A 17,106-nucleotide genomic window follows, 5' to 3' on the forward strand; every position below is an offset into this window, starting at 1 on the left:
ATAACTTTGTATGTAATGTGTGTTATTCTGTGAATAATTGTTTACCGCCGGACTACCCCTTTAAGAAACTCTGTAATAGGTTTTTATTAAGCAAGAGTTTCTTCTGTAATTAAAGGGACTCTCAGGGTAGAATAGTGACAGAGAAGCTGAACAGAATGATGTATCACTTACATTGTTGTGTGCAGCTGATTTAGAGATATCCTCCTGAATAACATTGACAATAAGTAGCCCAGTAGGCCTCAATATTCAAATAAAGCATAAAACTCCGCCCACCAGCTGCTGATTGGCAGTTATCTATCTATGCTTTGTATAGGCAGTCAACAGGCAGCCATCTGGGGGGGGGGGGGCACAAATCCTATTCTCCTGCATATTAGGAGAACAGAATGATGTAAGTAATACACCGATCTGTTCGGCATTTCTGTCACTAGTTTGTGCTGCCCTCGTTTAAGGTAGAATAAACCTAGAGACAGATTCCCTTTAAAAAGCTGTATTGCAGCCCCCCCCCCCCCCCCCACACTACTTCTTATCAGGCAAAGCCATCTATGTTACAAAGGAGCAAAGTAAAGACTGGTTCTGCTGTGTCCATTATAACCTATGGAGGGAAAGGGGCCGAGGGGGTTGTGCTCTCAGCTATACACAAGCTATTTGTCTCTTCTCCGTGCTCCCTCATCCCCTCCCCTCTCCATAGACCATAATGCACACAAATGAGACGGGGGGGGGGGGGGGGGGGAGGAGAGAGGCTGCAAAACAGCTTTTTATGTACAGAAGGAAACTCTTGCTTAATTAATCCTATAACAGGGTTTCTTAAAATCGCTTGTATATTGCTTCTGCAAAAAATAAAAATTAAAATTAAATGACAGTTTTACACAAAATGTTTAGCACTGTCTGAGCACATTTCCATAAAAAGTAATTCACTGGAGAACCCCTATAATAAATAATGGGCCATAGTGTAAAGCGCAGCCTGAAAACTTGTATTTAGGGGCTGGAGTGTAAGAATTCATGGCCTTGGTATATTACATGACCCTTGCAGCTCGATTTTGTCTGAAATTATATGTTAAGGCTATGTTCTCATACAGTCTTGTGTGACGCAATCAAAATCCTCTGCAGATCAAGCAGACCCCTAGAATAGAGCCAGCAGACTTTTACAGTAAGATAAAAACTTTAGAATGACCGGTTTCTGTATACTGCACTGTATGTAGCAGTTGTCAGGTTTCTGTATACTGCGTTGTATGTAGCAGTTGTCAGGTTTCTGTATACTGCGCTGTATGTAGCAGTTGTCAGGTTTCCACATTCTTTCCCCACACATAGAAGAAGCCGGTTCCATAAGATCACACGTGAACTTGTCGTCTTGTAATTTCTTGCTGTGTTCTTTTCCCCACAGAATTAAGCAGATGGCGCCCAAACTATGAATTAAAAACATAGGGGAAGTTAGATATAGTGTGGCTTCTGAAGATTCATCATGACTGATCAATGCCTTCCATCCCTGCTCTAGGGGGTGTGTTTTTTTTAAGGGGATGTATCACCTAGACTTTTTTTTACAGACTACAGCCACAGGCTATGTTCATACACAGTCAAAACGATGGATGTTTTTTTGGATGGCCGCCATTTAACAGAAAATAATGTCAGTAGTTTTTAAACTGACAGACATTATTCGTATAATAGCGGAAGTTGTTATTAAATACCCTCCATTATTTGTCATTAAAGGAGAAGTCCGGCTAAAATTATTTTTTGATATGTTATTACTTATGGAAAGTTAGACAAATTTTTTATGTACATTAATTATGGGAAATGCACATATAGGGCTATTTCCCTTAATTTAGTAGATCATGGAGTGTTAGAATTCTCTCAGATACAGTGATGCCACGACCCAGGGTGCAATTCCTATGGAGTGTCCAGCAGGGGGCGCTATAAGTCTATGGGACTTTATTGTTTCTATGGATGTCTATGTAAAGTAATGTAGTGTACAGTATGCTTTATTGAATTAATACATTTATGGAATACTTTAGGGAGCAAGTGTCCTTGCTCCCCAAAGTATTCCATAAATGTATTCAATCAGTACATTAGGAGGGCACCGAGCAGGGAGGGAGAAAGGTGCCTGTGCATCTACCTTCCCCCTCCCAGGGCCAATCGCTATCACCCGCCGAACGGCCACCCCCCGCTGCACTGGACTATATATCACAGTATGAGCAGGTGATGGGAGTAGTAGCTGGGTTATCCCTATGACATGCCTGCTGCCGCTGATGCCGCCGGGCGCAGGGGGGAGCCGCTCATTACAGTGCAGCCATCATGCCCCCTCTACTCCCCCCTCCTCCTTCTTCCGGGATCCAGCCAAACTTCCCCCTATCCCATGGCTGACCCGGCAGCCGCTCTCCGCTCACACATACCGGCTCCCAGTATGAGCAGGTGATGGGAGTAGTAGTTCAGTGTATATAGTCCAGTGCGGCGGTGGGCGGACTAAGTAATAACATTAAAAAAATAATTTTGTCCGGACTTCTCCTTTAAAGGGGAACTCCAGCAAAAAATATTTTATTTCAAATCAATAGGTGCCATAAAGATATATAAATTTGTAGTTTATGTCTATTAAAAAATCTCAAGTCTTCTAGTACTTATCAGCTGTTGGGTGTCCTGCAGGAAGTGGTGTAGTCTTTCCAGTGTGGAGAGCAGGAGAGGTTTTCTATGGGAATTTGCTATGGCTCTGAACAGTACCTGTCACGGACAGAGGTGGTAGCAGAGAGCACCGAGTCAAACTGTAAAGAATACACCACTTCCTGCAGGACATACAGCAGCTGATACGTACTGGGAGACTGGAGATATTTTTTATAAAAGTAAATTACAAATCTATATAACTTTCTGGCACCAGTTGATAAAAAAAAAGAAGAAGATTAGCTTGCTGAAATATCTCTTTAAGTGACGTCCATCCAAGAAAAATGGCTGTCATTTTGAAGGTATGTGAATATAGCCACATACTGAAACATGATCTTTAATCTGTTTCTTTTTTTTCTTTTTTTTTTTTTTTTTAATACATTGTAATTGGGGACAGCTATTTTGCCAAGGCTGCTTTTAACAGCTTTTAGTAACATGCTTTACAGCAAGCCTCATAAACATAGACACAATAATTATCTACAAACCCTTTTCTTTGTATGTGACACATTTGTAATCCTATTCGGTAACCTCTGAGACCTGTGCAAAGGCCATTCCACATGGAGAAGGAGGTCGAGCTGTAAACAATATCTATTATCTATTCGTCATAAGAGAAAGAGATAACTGATCTCAGGAAGACCAGCCAAAGATAACACTGCCGGCTGCTGGTTAAAGAGCTCAAAGCTTTCAAAACCTAGGTGCATTGCTCATTACTCATTTAGGAGTCTCAAAACACAGGACTAGTCAGATTTCCCCCAGGTAAGGGCCCAGCCAAGGGGTGTTTCCTGTAGGGAAACCACCAAAACCACCATATTAAGTGGCCCTATGAGTCAGTGTAATGACAAATGGAAAACTAAGGCCAGATATCCATCCACAGACAGCTGTTTTGGGATGTTGCCCCTCATCAGTGTGGAGCAGGATTCTGGCTAGGTGGGAGCAATGCCTAGTAAAGCCATAAGAAAAAAAAAAAAAGACAGATCACTGATCTCAGGGAGACCAGCCAAAGATAATACTGCCAGCTGCTGGTTAAAGCCAACTGCTAATAGAAGCAGTCTACAGAATTCACCTCCCTGCAGCACGCACTCCCAGACGCACCTGCCCCTTCTTTCTAGCGATCGGCGGGGTTCTCTGCAGCCGGACCGAGACAGATATGCACTTCTGACGTGTAACTATGACAAGTCAGAAGTTTTTTTAAAGACAGTAGTTACACTTTAAGTTGGCATTTCCTGCAGGGTTCATACGCCAGAGAAAGTGGGGATGAGTGGAGAGGAGCTTTCAGAACAAGAGCTCTGGGGAATCAGGGCAGGTGAGAAGGCTTTATTTTTTTAAAACTTATAGCACCCCCTACTCAGTTTTAAATTAAACATTTTTTTTACTGGAATTTCCCTTTAAGTGTGATAAATTGAAAATCAGTTCTATGTAAGATGCTTTTACTTCTAAATTTAAAGTGATTCTGTACCCACAATCTGACCCCCCCCAAACCGCTTGTACCTTCGGATAGCTGCTTTTATTTCAAAATCTGTCCTGGGGTCCGTTCGGCAGGTGATGCAGTTATTGTCCTAAAAAACAACTTTTAAACTGGCAGCCCCGTGCCCAACGGACGTGTCCTAGATTGCGTATGCATTAGGCTGGCACACCCTCTCTGTCCCTCCTTCCCACCCTCTTCATCATTAGGAATGCCCCAGGCAGATTGTCTCCTATTAATGACCTGTGTCAGCACGGCACATGGGTTGGATCGTTAAGGCACCTGTGTAATATTCAGCATGAAGAAAATGTTCCAGTGGCATTCCTAATTATGAAGAGGGTGGGAAGAAGGGACGGAGGGGTGGTGCAAAGTTAGGGCACATATATTTAAAGCCACGCCCGTTGAGCACGGGGCTGCGAGTTTAAAAGTTGTTTTTTAGGACAACAACTGTATCACCTGCCGAACGGACCCTAGGACAGATCTTGGATTAAAAGCAGCTATCCGAAGGTACAAGTGGTTTGGGGGGAGTCAGATTGTGGGTATAGAGTCGCTTTAACACTCATTATCTATACAGTACCATTGGGGTTTCAGGACTAGAGAATGGAGACTCTTCATAAGATCTATTTTCTTTATCGGAGAAGTCTTCATTACGTCTGTGTGCAAACTTCTGCTTTAATGCTCGAGCTATAATAGCTGCAGGGTCTGTTGGATCATTGAGAGAACGTCTCTTGTCTTTTCTTGTTAGGGGTGTACCACCAGGGGATCTGAAGCACAGGGGAAAAAGGTCAGCATAAAAATATTAAAAGGAGTGCTCTGATGAAAGTTTCTTTCAAATCAACTGGTGTCAGAAAGTTATACAGATTTGTAACTTACTCCTGTTTAAAATCACAAGTCTTCCAGTACTTATTAACTGCTGTATGTCCTGCAGGAAGTAGTGTATTCTTTCCAGTCTAACACAGTGTTCTCTGCTGCCACCTCTGGCCATATCAGGAACTGTCCCGAGCAGTAGAGGGTTACTATGGGGATTTACTACTGCTCAGCACAGTTCCTGACAAGGACAGAGGTGGCAGCAGAGAGCACTGTGTCAGCCTGGAAAGAATACACCACTTACTGCAGGACAAACAGCAGCTGATAAGTGCTGGAAGACTTGGGATTTTAAATAGAAGTAAATTACAAATCTGTCTAACTTTTTGACACCAGCTGAGCTGACAGAAGAAAATATATTGCAAGAGTATCTCTTTAAGGGTGAATTCACACAGGACAGAAATGATGCATAGTAACTGCAGCATTGCCACAGGTAAACATTTATTAAATAGTCCTAGATGGACCCCTATATAGGAAGCCAGCACAGATTTTTTTTCTTAGAGTAATATATGAATTGCAAAAATGTATCTTCATTTAAAGGGGTATTTCTATCTCCTCAGTTGGTCCGATCACTTGGCTTTTACAAGAACAAAGTGACATATCCCCAAAAATAAATAGAGCTCACCACACACACTTAGCCATGTTCAGAAGCCCCACAGAAAATTAATGGAGCACTCCTGGATGAAAGAGGCACATGTCGCAAGAAATCAACATTCCACATATGGCCACTAGGTGTCTCCCTTTACCGTGCATGTGTACAGCTGCTGCACATCCACATTCAGTAGCAGAGAATCCTGGGAGTGCTCGCATTGTACGGTCAGCTCTCCTGTCACACAGCACAAAAAGTTCTGTAACCACACAGTGACATTATACTGACTGAACTGTTACATAACAAAGAGCGCTATCTCCTGGTAAGCTGCAGAGCTGATAATATAGGAAAAAGGTAATTGTCCTCAGTAGGTGTGAGCATGCAAGGGACTGGGACTTTTTTTTTTTTTTTTTTTTTTACAGAGAAAAGACCAAATATTGTCACAGAGGGAGCATGGACCATAGTTTTGCCATATGTTTAATAATGATTTAAACATAGAAAAACATAACATAAAGAGTATATTGCAAACCTGTGAATAAACTGGAGTATACAGACTTCTTAAAAAAAATATATTATAATAATAATAATAATTTACAACAGGTAGGCTTGAAGTCCCAGGATCAGATCCCAACTGATCAGCATGTACTCCCCTATCCTATGGATAACATAACATGCCGAGGTAGGAATATCCCTTTACATTTTGAGTAATATACAATAGTTGTATTTAGGATTTTTTATATCTTACCTTTCAACCACACGAAGCTTGATGGAATTCATGCCTTTTAAAACATCCATCATACTAGGGAGTTTTTCCACGCTGCCCTTCTCCGAAACATCTTCTTTTGGGCTACCTTTGTTAGAAGCCTTACGATCCTTTATAAGATCAATCACTGATTTTGCAGAGTTTAACTTTGTAGATGGGGCTGGAGGTGGGGGAGGAGGTGGTGGAGGAGGCGGAGGTGGCGGTGCTACTGGTGTTGTACAGTGTAAGAATTGTGTATTTAGGGGGGTAGAAGCTAAAGATGGAGGAGGGAGGGCAGTACTTGGGCTAGCAAATGAGCACATTGATTCTGTAACTGAAAAGAAGAGAAATTGCAGCAATAGTATAACAGCTGTTATCACTTTTCTAACTGCTTGCACTGTTATATAGCTGTTAGTTAGGTCCAGAAGACACATGTTACCGGTCATATCTGTCTGTACTTACATAATGTAGAAGAGCCCCTGAACGGCCTGCAAGCTGGAATACCTCCCCGACCCCTCCCATCCCCAAACTTGCTTGGAGATAAGCATTAAAATGCCTTTCAATCATGAACGTATGTGAATGGGAGGGGAAGCAAGGAGGAAGATCAGGGGCTCTGAAAAAAAAATGCCTTTAAAACTTCAGAATAAAAGCATTTATCTACATAATGCAAACACACAAAAAACACAACACATCTACATTATGCACTGACAGATACATGAACGGTATCATGTGGCTCCTTGAGCTAACAGCTATCAACGGCCTTATTCCCATGTTCTGTGCGCGATCTGTATATACAGATGGTGTACAACGAAACAGATTATTGGAACTCCTGGCATTATAATACATGTGTTGTCCCACCACGGGCGTTTTGTGTTTTACACCTGTCGCAAAAGTTTCTCCACTGGGTTAAGTGATGAAGTATTCTAAAGTTTCACCACTAGATGTCAGTGTTCATTATATATGCTTTTATGGATTGAACAGCTGAAGCTAGCAAAGGGTTACTGTTTCTTCTGTATTATGCACTTTTCTTGTCCAATGGAGATACTCTTTCATTCTGACCTATCCCTCTCCTGTTCTATTTTTTATCACTGGGACTCCTTAGCCGCACACCTTGGGTCAATTTTCCCCTTTCTGTGGGTGGCGGTACCGATAGTCCAGGTGGGTCAATTGCCACTAAGGATTACCAGGACAAGAGCTCAAGGGACCCATTGCAACCAGTCAGGTCAGTGACCATTTTAGGGGGATACAGTCAGCCACTCTACAGAGCAGGTACTAACATCACACCTGTCTGCTGGACTAGCACTGGAGTCACGACAATACCATCTCTGGCTGAGCTGTATCATAACACTGATAACATCACTCCCAGTGGTCACCACATACATGAGCTCTAAAACAGTTTTAAAATCTTCCCAGTACTGTACTGACACAGCTGTGTGGCTGTACCAAAGAGTGCCCCTGTGCCAGTACCGCAAAGATTTAAACTGTGTCAGAGCTCCCGGCATTATGATGATACATGATACTAAGAGTTTCGATAAGCCGTTTAGATGCAAACCGTCTGTATATATGTGTATGGAACGTGGGAATAAGGCCTTAGGTGTTCAAAATATATAATGGACTTACGAGATAGCGCAGCTTTTGACTCTTGAATGGCAACAATTGCAGCTATCTGTGCTCGTAGCTGCATCAGCTCATCTTCTAAAGCTGCTATTTTCTGTATAGCGTGATCATTTGCAGGAAGATGACCGCTTTCGGATACTCGATTGCTTGATATGGTCAGAAATCCTGAATCGGTGTTAGGGGGTCTCGCTATGAGGAATTCTCCCTTGGACTTGTGTGATTGAAGATCATGTCTGATGGGAGAGGCCATGATCACTATAGGAGCACTAACAAAGCAGTAGGGATTAAGATGAATAAAATGTGATTGTTACCTAAATCGGGTGTAAGCCATAACATGGTCATCTAACAGACATGGGGCGTCTGCCAAGGAGGGGATTACAGGTCCCTGGGCCGCTTCATGTTCCTGAGTCTCTTCAAGCCCTAAGACTTTCTGCAAGGAGAAAACTAAGATATTACACATCTACAATGGGATTTATAAGATTTATAGGCACACAACCCTTATAACATTGTCATAAAAGAGATGGTACATGAAGCGGGCTAAATCTCCAGGGGATTACCCGGCTGGTTGTGGCTCCCTTCGACAAAATAAGCTGTTTATAAGATGTCCCGGGAATGGGGACTGTATATAAAGAAAACCAATCATCCTAATTGGGGGAAGATTGCCGCAGCAGCAGATTTATATGGGAAAAAAATGTGCGACAGGTAGTCATTCGGGCGGCTCCTCGCCTGTGTCTAGTCAGCCCGCTCGGCAGGGATGAGTGACAGGCAGAGAGGCTTGTTATTGGCACCTCTCCCTGTCAATCATCCCGCCAAGCGCGCTGACTAGACGAGGGCGGGGAGCCACACAAATGACTACCTGCCGCCCCTCTCGCTGACGCGCACCGGGGGATTAAACTTTATTTTCTCCAGTATAAAGCTGCTGTATCCAGGGCCGGTACGTGCCGCAAGCTCCATGGCAGCTTTATACTGTGCCCAATGGTCTGATTGGTTCCCTTTAAAGGTAGTTGTCTCTACTGAGGTACCCCATATATCAAAGGGAATCTGTCAGCTGCAATTTACATTCCAACCTGTTGAGACTGTTAGATAACTGTTAGGTCAAGGAGACACATGCTACCTTATATATATATATATATATATCACACTTGTTCTTCTGTGTTAAGTAACAAGGAGGCTTTCCCCAACTCCTGAATAGCTGCAAGCTGGAATACTTCTTTGCCTTTGTGTCCCGATAGTCAGCTTTGGTTGGAATCTAAATCCCAAGCAGTGTTGGGTATAGGAGGGAAGGGGGGACGGACGTATTCCAGGAGCTTGGAAAAGCTTCTGACACTTTGCACAAGAGAACAGAAGCATTTTCTACATCCTGGAAAAACATCAGGATATATGAAAGGTACCATGTATCTCCCTGTCGTAGCAGCATCTAACAGAGTCAGCAGATGAAATGTGAATTGCAGCTGACAGATTCGCCTTGGTGTCATCTGACGCACATATACAGCACTGCCACCTTACATGTATGATGCAAACAACCTCCAACTCCAGACTACACGGATTATGGGGCGCAGGTCCAACTTGAGATCGAGGCACAGTGAGTAATAAAAATATATTTTATTGTGGAGACTCAACGCGTTTCGGAACCGCACCGGTTCCTTTCTCAAGAGTCATGACTCTTGAGAAAGGAACCGGTGCGGTTCCGAAACGCGTTGAGTCTCCACAATAAAATATATTTTTATTACTCACTGTGCCTCGATCTCAAGTTGGACCTGCGCCCCATAATCCGTGTAGTCTGGAGTTGGAGGTTGTTTGCATCATTGTTTCCTGTTGGATATCGGGAGTGGCTGCGGTCCTTGATATATACGCTGCAGAGTGTTGTGCCTCCCTTTGCACAACCACATCAGGTGAGGGTTGCCGTGCACCCCTATCCCTTTTTCACCTTGCCCTTCTGATCCTCGCCATGGAGCGCTGTCGCCCTTTGTTTTTTCTACCTTACATGTATGACACTGTAATTACTCCGCTCCTGCACAGATACCATCACAGCACTCTACGTGTATTTATAGCGGTTACCCAGAATTAGAAACATACAGCTGCTCTTTTTCAAAAATAACAGCACTCTAATTCCGCAACTCTGCTTCATCACCGAGATACAATACCACAAACTGAGGACACAGGGCGCTGATTTTGAAAGATATCAACTTTTTTCCTGTTTTCTAATCCCGTATAACTATTTTTAAACCCCTGGCTTTCCTTTTGAAGTTTAGCCACTTTCTCTTGCTATCATGTTGACAGTGGTTGCCCAGGATCAGCTTTGAGAGCGGTGGCCGTACAGTGACAGTAGTGGTGGTCGGGAGTTGGTAGTATGATTTTATTATTTTTATGTCTCCCGGGCTTAAAGGGGAATTCCACTCAAACATAACTTTTAATATGTTGCTGCCCACGGTGAGACTAACAATTCCTTCCATACTTGTTATTATCTATTCAGTCTCCTTCCACCGGTTCTGAGCTGCTGCTTTCAGCTGAAGACACAAAAATCAGTGTGTGAGCTTTTCTCTCCATCTCCCCCTCTTTCTCCTCCCTTCTGAGACGGCTCATGTAAACAAGTCCCTATCTGCAATTTTGTAGCAACTTTTTAATGCTGGGAGGATTAATCACAGTAAGTTGAGCAACTTGACATGAGATTAACCCTACCAGCATTACAAAAAAGCTACAAAGTTGCAGATAAAGCCTTCCAGGGATTTTTTTTACATCAGCCGTCTCAGAAGGGAAGGGAGAAAAGGGAGAAGAGGGGGAGAGGAGGTAGAGAAAAGCTTCTACACATTTTGAATGTCTTGAGCAGAAAGCAGCAGCTCAGAACTAGGGCAAGGAGAATGAATAGATAATAAGTATGGAATAAATTGTTATCTCACCATGGGCAGATGTAAAAAGTTATGTTTAAGTGGAATACCCCTTTAGAAATTATCTCTGGAGGCATGTCAGATGGAAACAGAGCAGTGCTGAGCTGATTCAGCTCGGCACCACTGCATCCCTCCCCTGCACCGAACCAGGAAGTGAAAGCAGGAAGCAGTGGGGCAGAGCTGAAAAGGGGGGAGATGGCACAGCCCCTTTAACCCCTGTAGGTAACCCTCACGGATGGTCCTTGTTGCACCATAAGGCTTTAGGTGCAGGCTTAATATAACCAGAGTCGGAACAAACCTGGAAGTGAGGTCTCGGGCACTGTTCCAATGGTAGCAACGTTCCAATCATTCGAACCACACTACGAGTCCAGCCATAGTTCTTACGCTCTAAACCATGTATGCACTAGATAGAAATGTATATTTGTATAAGCAACAAAAACTGATAAGGTAGATGTAAATGAACATTCAAGAAACATAGGAATGCAGTCCATGTACAAAATCTGTACACACTTTCAGGTCAAGCATGTAGCTGTATGTAACCTTGCATGTGACAAAATGACAGGACCGCTCTGTTCAGGGCTCATCTAAGCTGCCTACATAGATATGATGCTACAACAGACAAACACAGCTGTATTGCTCACATATAGCTGCATCCTTTCAAGGAACCAAAGTCAGAATATATTGGTAGTAGAGAGATTAGATTGCAAATCCTGAAAACAAAAATATTTAATATTCCAGCTTTGAAAACAACTTAAAATCGTACCTGTCATTTAATTGTAACTTTTACAACCTAAATCAGCAGGGGATGTGATATAAAGTAGGTTTGTAATTTAACTTCATTATTATTTTTAGTTCTCATTCTTTATAACAAAGCTATACTTATTTGTATCCAGGTCCAGTCTCCTGAAGCTTTTAAGGGGCCTATTCCACGGGAGCGATAATCGGCCCCATTCGGCCGATTATCGCTTGGTGGAATAGTGAGAACGATCAGCCGAGCCGATGATCGTGTCATCGGCTGAACGTTCATTTAGGTTTAAACCGCGGCCAGTGATTGGCTGAGCGGTCTGACAGCTCAGTCAGGCCGCTCCGGAGCTGATGCTGCACGCGGGACCCGGGGAGGAAGACTGAGCAGAGGAGAAGCCCTGCAGGTTATGTATTGCTGCGAAGACATCGGTAACGATGCCCCTGCAGCCCTCGCTTAACGATCGGGCCGTGGAATAGGCCCTTGGAATAGGGCCCGTAGTCCCGGTGATCTGTGCTCACAGAGAAGGCAGTTATGTCACTGAAGGACACTTTGAGCCTTGACACATCTATACTAGCCGGGACTTTATGTGTTTGGTCTTAGTTTTCAACCCAAGTTTTCAGTACAGACTAGAAAGCTTCAGTATAGCTTTGTTATAAAGCATGAGACACCTGAAAAACATGAGACACCTGAAAAACACCTGTTCATCCTGCAGGTTTTGTATCAACTGAGGCTAATTAACTTAGACGAATATATTATTAACTTTTAATAAATATGATCAGCTCTGCAGCTTACCAGGAGACAATGCTCTTTGTTATATAACAATTTAGTCAATATAATGTCACTGTGTAGTTACAGAGGTTTTTGTGTTGTGTGACAGGAGAGCTGACCATACAATAGGAGCACCTCAAGAATTCTCTGCTACTGAATGTTGATGTGCAGCAGAGAACACATGTGCAGTGAAGGCAGACACCTAGTGGCCATATGTGTAATGTTGATTTAAACATAGAAAACTTAAAATTATATTCTCACGCCCCTTACTCTGTGTGTGGCTCTCCACAGCATCCACAAGCTTAGATGCTGCACATTGGATATATAACTGTATAACACTTGTCTGTGCTCACAACCCGTTGATTACTTTAAAAAACATTTCACAACAATACTTTAAACCCTGATGGCAATTAGAACAGACAAAGAAGGGGTTGACTAAAATTTTGTTAAAGGGGTTTTCCGAAATATGAACAGTAGTAGGGTGATTGGGACAAAGCTGCAATACTCAGCACAGCGGCTACTAAGTTTATGGTGTGCAGAGGTACAGACTGTGCTCAGCCAAGCTCCAATGATCTAATGTTGAAGGCCTATCAACTTATATGGGGCTTTGTTGTAGATACCCCCTAACTAACAAAGTAGTTTCATGAGGACAGCGCCACCATCTGCTGCAGAAGGAAAATGGCTTTTATCCATTCAGCATATTAAAGGGGAACTATCAGCAGGTTAGACAAAGCCAATCTGCTTATAGCCCCCTATAGCGCTGGGGACGTTGAGGAGGGAGGTATGTGTGTTACCTTCCTCCTCTATGTCGCTCCTGTGCTGTTAATCTTCGGGGTACTCGTCGCTCTGGAGCCCCGTCGTGTCATCCGGCCCACCTGCACCATTGATTATTATTAGAAGGAGTGGGCTGATGACACGGCAGTGCTCCTAACAGTGCACCGGAGCGACGATTACTCTAACTTACAGCACTGGACTGGGACAGAGGAAGAAGGTAACATATAGTTTCCTCCTTAGCATCCCTGGCGCTATAGGGGGCTATCAGCAGGTTAGATTTCTCTAACCTGCTTATGGCTTCTTAAAGGGGAACTATGAAAAGACTTCCGGAAAGAGTTCTATAATAAAAATATAACCAACTGTGTCCACTGCCATATTGTACAAGACATACATATACTTCTCTAGATGGCTGCAGAATAAAACAACTCACTTAGTATTCACCATACCTGTATATTAATTCCTTCAAACAGCACAAGAGGAAGGTGATTGGCTATGGCACGAACAAGACTCCGTCTGCGGGTAAACCGTTCCCATATTGGCACAAGCTGGTGAAAATACAATATAAAGTATTCACAAAACCAGGCTGGAAGAGGATCATCTCATACTATAGTCTCTACACTAGCAGGGTGACTGACAATGAAAATCAAGGCCGACCTGTCAGCATGGATTTGTCCTGTGAACGTGCGCATAAATTTAGTTTAGTCACTGACCCTTCCCAGTGCCACATTCTAACCGGTTTTATATGTATGCAAAGTAGCTGATAGGCTAAAAATGGTTTATATATTCCTGAGGCTGAAAAGAAAATAATAAAAACAACAAAACACTCACTTAACATGCTCTTTTGGGGGTCCTCCTGTGATGTCTTCAGGTCCCCCAAGGCTAGGACCCCCAAGAAAGTGAGGTAGGGGAGGATGGGTTTTATAACTTGTGGTTCCAAAAAGATCTAACTAACTGGACTAACTCTTTCAAGTGTAGCTGTGACGATGGGACACTTCTGGATGAGCGTCAGGAGCCTCTGTTAAAATGACTGTACCACTAGGCCCAGCCAGAAGCAATGGAGGCGGGCCGACCCACCCTTAGTGGGAAGAAACCCCAGCCCCTCCATGATGCGACTTCATTAGAACCCTATTATAGAGGGGCTAGGGTTTCCTCCCACTAAGGGTGGGTCGGCCCACCTCCAGTGCTTCAGCCTGGGCCTGGTGGTACAGTCCCTTTAAGCTAGAAGTCTGGGCCTCCATGGATAAGGAGACACAATGAGCGCGACTCAAAGTCTTGGTGTGCTGTACTTTTCAGCTCGAGAACAAACATACATATATTATATATATATATATATATATATATATATATATATATATATATATATATATATATATATATATATATATATATATATATATACACACATATACATATACACACACACACATATATATATTATTTATACTCAGTATATTTGTTATATCCTGTAGTTGTTAAAAAGAATATAAACAGTAGATAGTGGTCGCACTTCTATATAACAATTTCCTGCTCCAACTAACATGTTCCTGTATCCAGGGACATGTGATAGTATCAATATTGCATAAAATGGGTTACAGTCGTTGTGTCACACACGTCATGTGTATAGAGATGTGTTTTTTCAGCCTATAATCGTCTAAAAACTATATACAAAAAACGGCACTGTATATTAGCTGTGGAATAAGGACAGTAAAGTTATATACAAGCAGGGTTACGGCGTATACAAACAACGAACTGTATACAAAATACAGCACTGTATATAAGCTGTGGAATACGGACAGTAATGTTATATAAAAGCAGGGTTACGGCGTATACAAACAACTACATACAATTTACATTATATTATACAGACTGAACTATTTACAAAAAGCAGCTCTATACACGGGAAGTGTGTGACACAGCGACTGTAACCCGTTGTATGCAATATTGATACCACCACATGTCCCTGGATACGAGACCATGTTAGTTGGTGCAGGTAATTGTTATATAAAAGTAAGGCAACTATCTCCTGCTTTATTAACAACTACAGGATATAAGAAATATACTGAGTATAACATATAGGGCCTACACGTTTCCTGCAGAGCTGCAACATCTGTAATACTGCATCCAAGGCTTTGGCTAAAATGTATTGAATTTCATCAGATTTCAGCTATTGCAAAATTTATCCTATTTTACTTCAGCTACTCTAAACTTTGAGTTCTTTATTGAGTTTAAACTTTGAGTTCTTTTGATATGGCTCTGCTGTGAGGGGTGGGACCACACTGAGACAGAGATATATATATATACCTGTACTAACCTGTTCAGCTGGTAGCCCCAGATAATCGAATAGCTGTCTAAGAAGCTCCAGCAGCAGAGACATCTCGGAGGTCTGTAGATGACGCTGTACACACTGTCCGCTACTCCGTCACATCCCACACATTTCTTCCCCTGGAAAACAGCAAGGACAGATTTCAGCAGTTATCCATGTGTGCTGGTAAAAGATTAGAGTTGTCAATCCCTGGGCAAAGGAACAGCGGAGCAGTCACCCATAGCAACCAATCAGATTCCAGGTTTCTTATCTGAAAAATGAAAGCTCTAATCTTATTGGTTACTACAGGACATTGCTCCACGGTTCCTTCGCACAAGGTTCGATAGGACTGTAGGAGGCTGCAGGGGACGGCTCTGCTCCCTGATGCACATAGCTACTTTCTTGCAAAAACAGCAGCCACCCTACAGCTAAGCTCAATTTACTTCAGTGGAACTGGGCTGCAAAACCCTACACCCAAACTGGAAACCCCTTTAAAGACATAGGGGGAGACTTATCAAACATGGTGTAAAGTGAAACTGGCTAAGTTGCCCCTAGTAACCAATCAGATTCCATTTTACATTCCTCACAGACTCTTTGGGAAATGAAAGGTGGAATCTGATTGGTTGCTAGGGGCAACTGAGCCAGTTTCACTTTACACCATGTTTGATAAATCTCCCCCATTGTTCACCAATTTTTATTTTTTCAAATCAACTGATGCCAGAAAGTGACAAAGATTTTTAATTTATTTCTATTCAAAAATCTCCTGTCCTGCAGGAAGTGGTGTATTCTTTCAAGTCTGACACAGTGCTCTCTGCTGCCACCTCTGTCCGTGTCAGGAATTATCCAGAGCAGGAGAGGTTTTCTATGGGGATTTGCTACTGCTCTGGACAGTTCCTGACACGGACAGAGGTGGCAGCAGAGAGCACTTTGTCACCTGAAAAGAATACACCACTTCCTGCAGGACATACAGCAGCTGATGAATAGAAGACTGGAGATTTTTGAAAAGAAGTAAATCACAAATCTCTGTCACCAGTTGATTTATTAGAATTAAAATAAAATTTGGTGAACAACCCCTTTAAGGCTGCTGAGACATGATAGCAGATATAGTGCTGAAGGAGATCAGTGACAGTCCACGGTATCCGCCCTATATCTGTCCGTCCCGGCCGAAGATCAATGACAGTCCCCGATATCCGCCCTATATCTGTCCGTCCCGGCCGGAGATCAATGACAGTCCCCGGTGTCCGCCCTATACCTGCCCGTCCCGGCCAGAGATCAGTCACAGCCCCCGGTGTCCGCCCTATACCTGCCGGTCCCGGCCAGAGATCAGTCACAGCCCACGGTATCCGCCCTATACCTGCCCGTCCCGGCCAGAGATCAGTCACAGCCCCCGGTGTCCGCCCTATACCTGCTCGTCCCGGCCAGAGATCAGTCACAGCCCACGGTATCCGCCCTATAGCTGCTCGTCCCGGCCAGAGATCAGTCACAGCCCCCGGTGTCCCCACTATACCTGCCCGTCCCGGCCGGAGATCAGTGACAGCCCCCGGTGTCCGCCCTATAGCTGCCCGTCGCGGCCGAAGATCACTTACCTTCCCGGTGTCCTCCGTGCAGCTACGATGAAAGGATAGACGAGACTCATTCAAACGCAGCGCCGCGAGATCACGTTCTGCACTACGATTGGACAGTTTAGTTTTGTGAGGACACGTGATAGATCTAGT

General features: G+C 43.4%; 1 protein-coding gene across 1 annotated transcript; it reads right to left on the minus strand.

The window, feature by feature from the left end:
• Positions 1–844: 844 nt before the first annotated feature.
• Positions 845–17,044, minus strand: MTFR2 (mitochondrial fission regulator 2). Its single transcript, XM_069974994.1, has 9 exons — positions 16,978–17,044; positions 15,401–15,531; positions 13,536–13,634; positions 11,101–11,205; positions 8,229–8,347; positions 7,921–8,150; positions 6,304–6,634; positions 4,683–4,869; positions 845–1,403 (listed from the first exon to the last, which is right to left on the minus strand). The coding sequence occupies exons 2-9, from the start codon at positions 15,461–15,463 to the stop codon at positions 1,329–1,331; spliced, it is 1,209 nt and encodes a 402-aa protein (XP_069831095.1). The 5' UTR covers positions 15,464–15,531; positions 16,978–17,044; the 3' UTR covers positions 845–1,328.
• Between the last annotated feature and the right edge of the window lie 62 nt (positions 17,045–17,106).

This window comes from Dendropsophus ebraccatus, chromosome 6, assembly GCF_027789765.1.
Source record: "Dendropsophus ebraccatus isolate aDenEbr1 chromosome 6, aDenEbr1.pat, whole genome shotgun sequence".
Taxonomy (NCBI): Eukaryota; Metazoa; Chordata; class Amphibia; order Anura; family Hylidae; genus Dendropsophus; species Dendropsophus ebraccatus.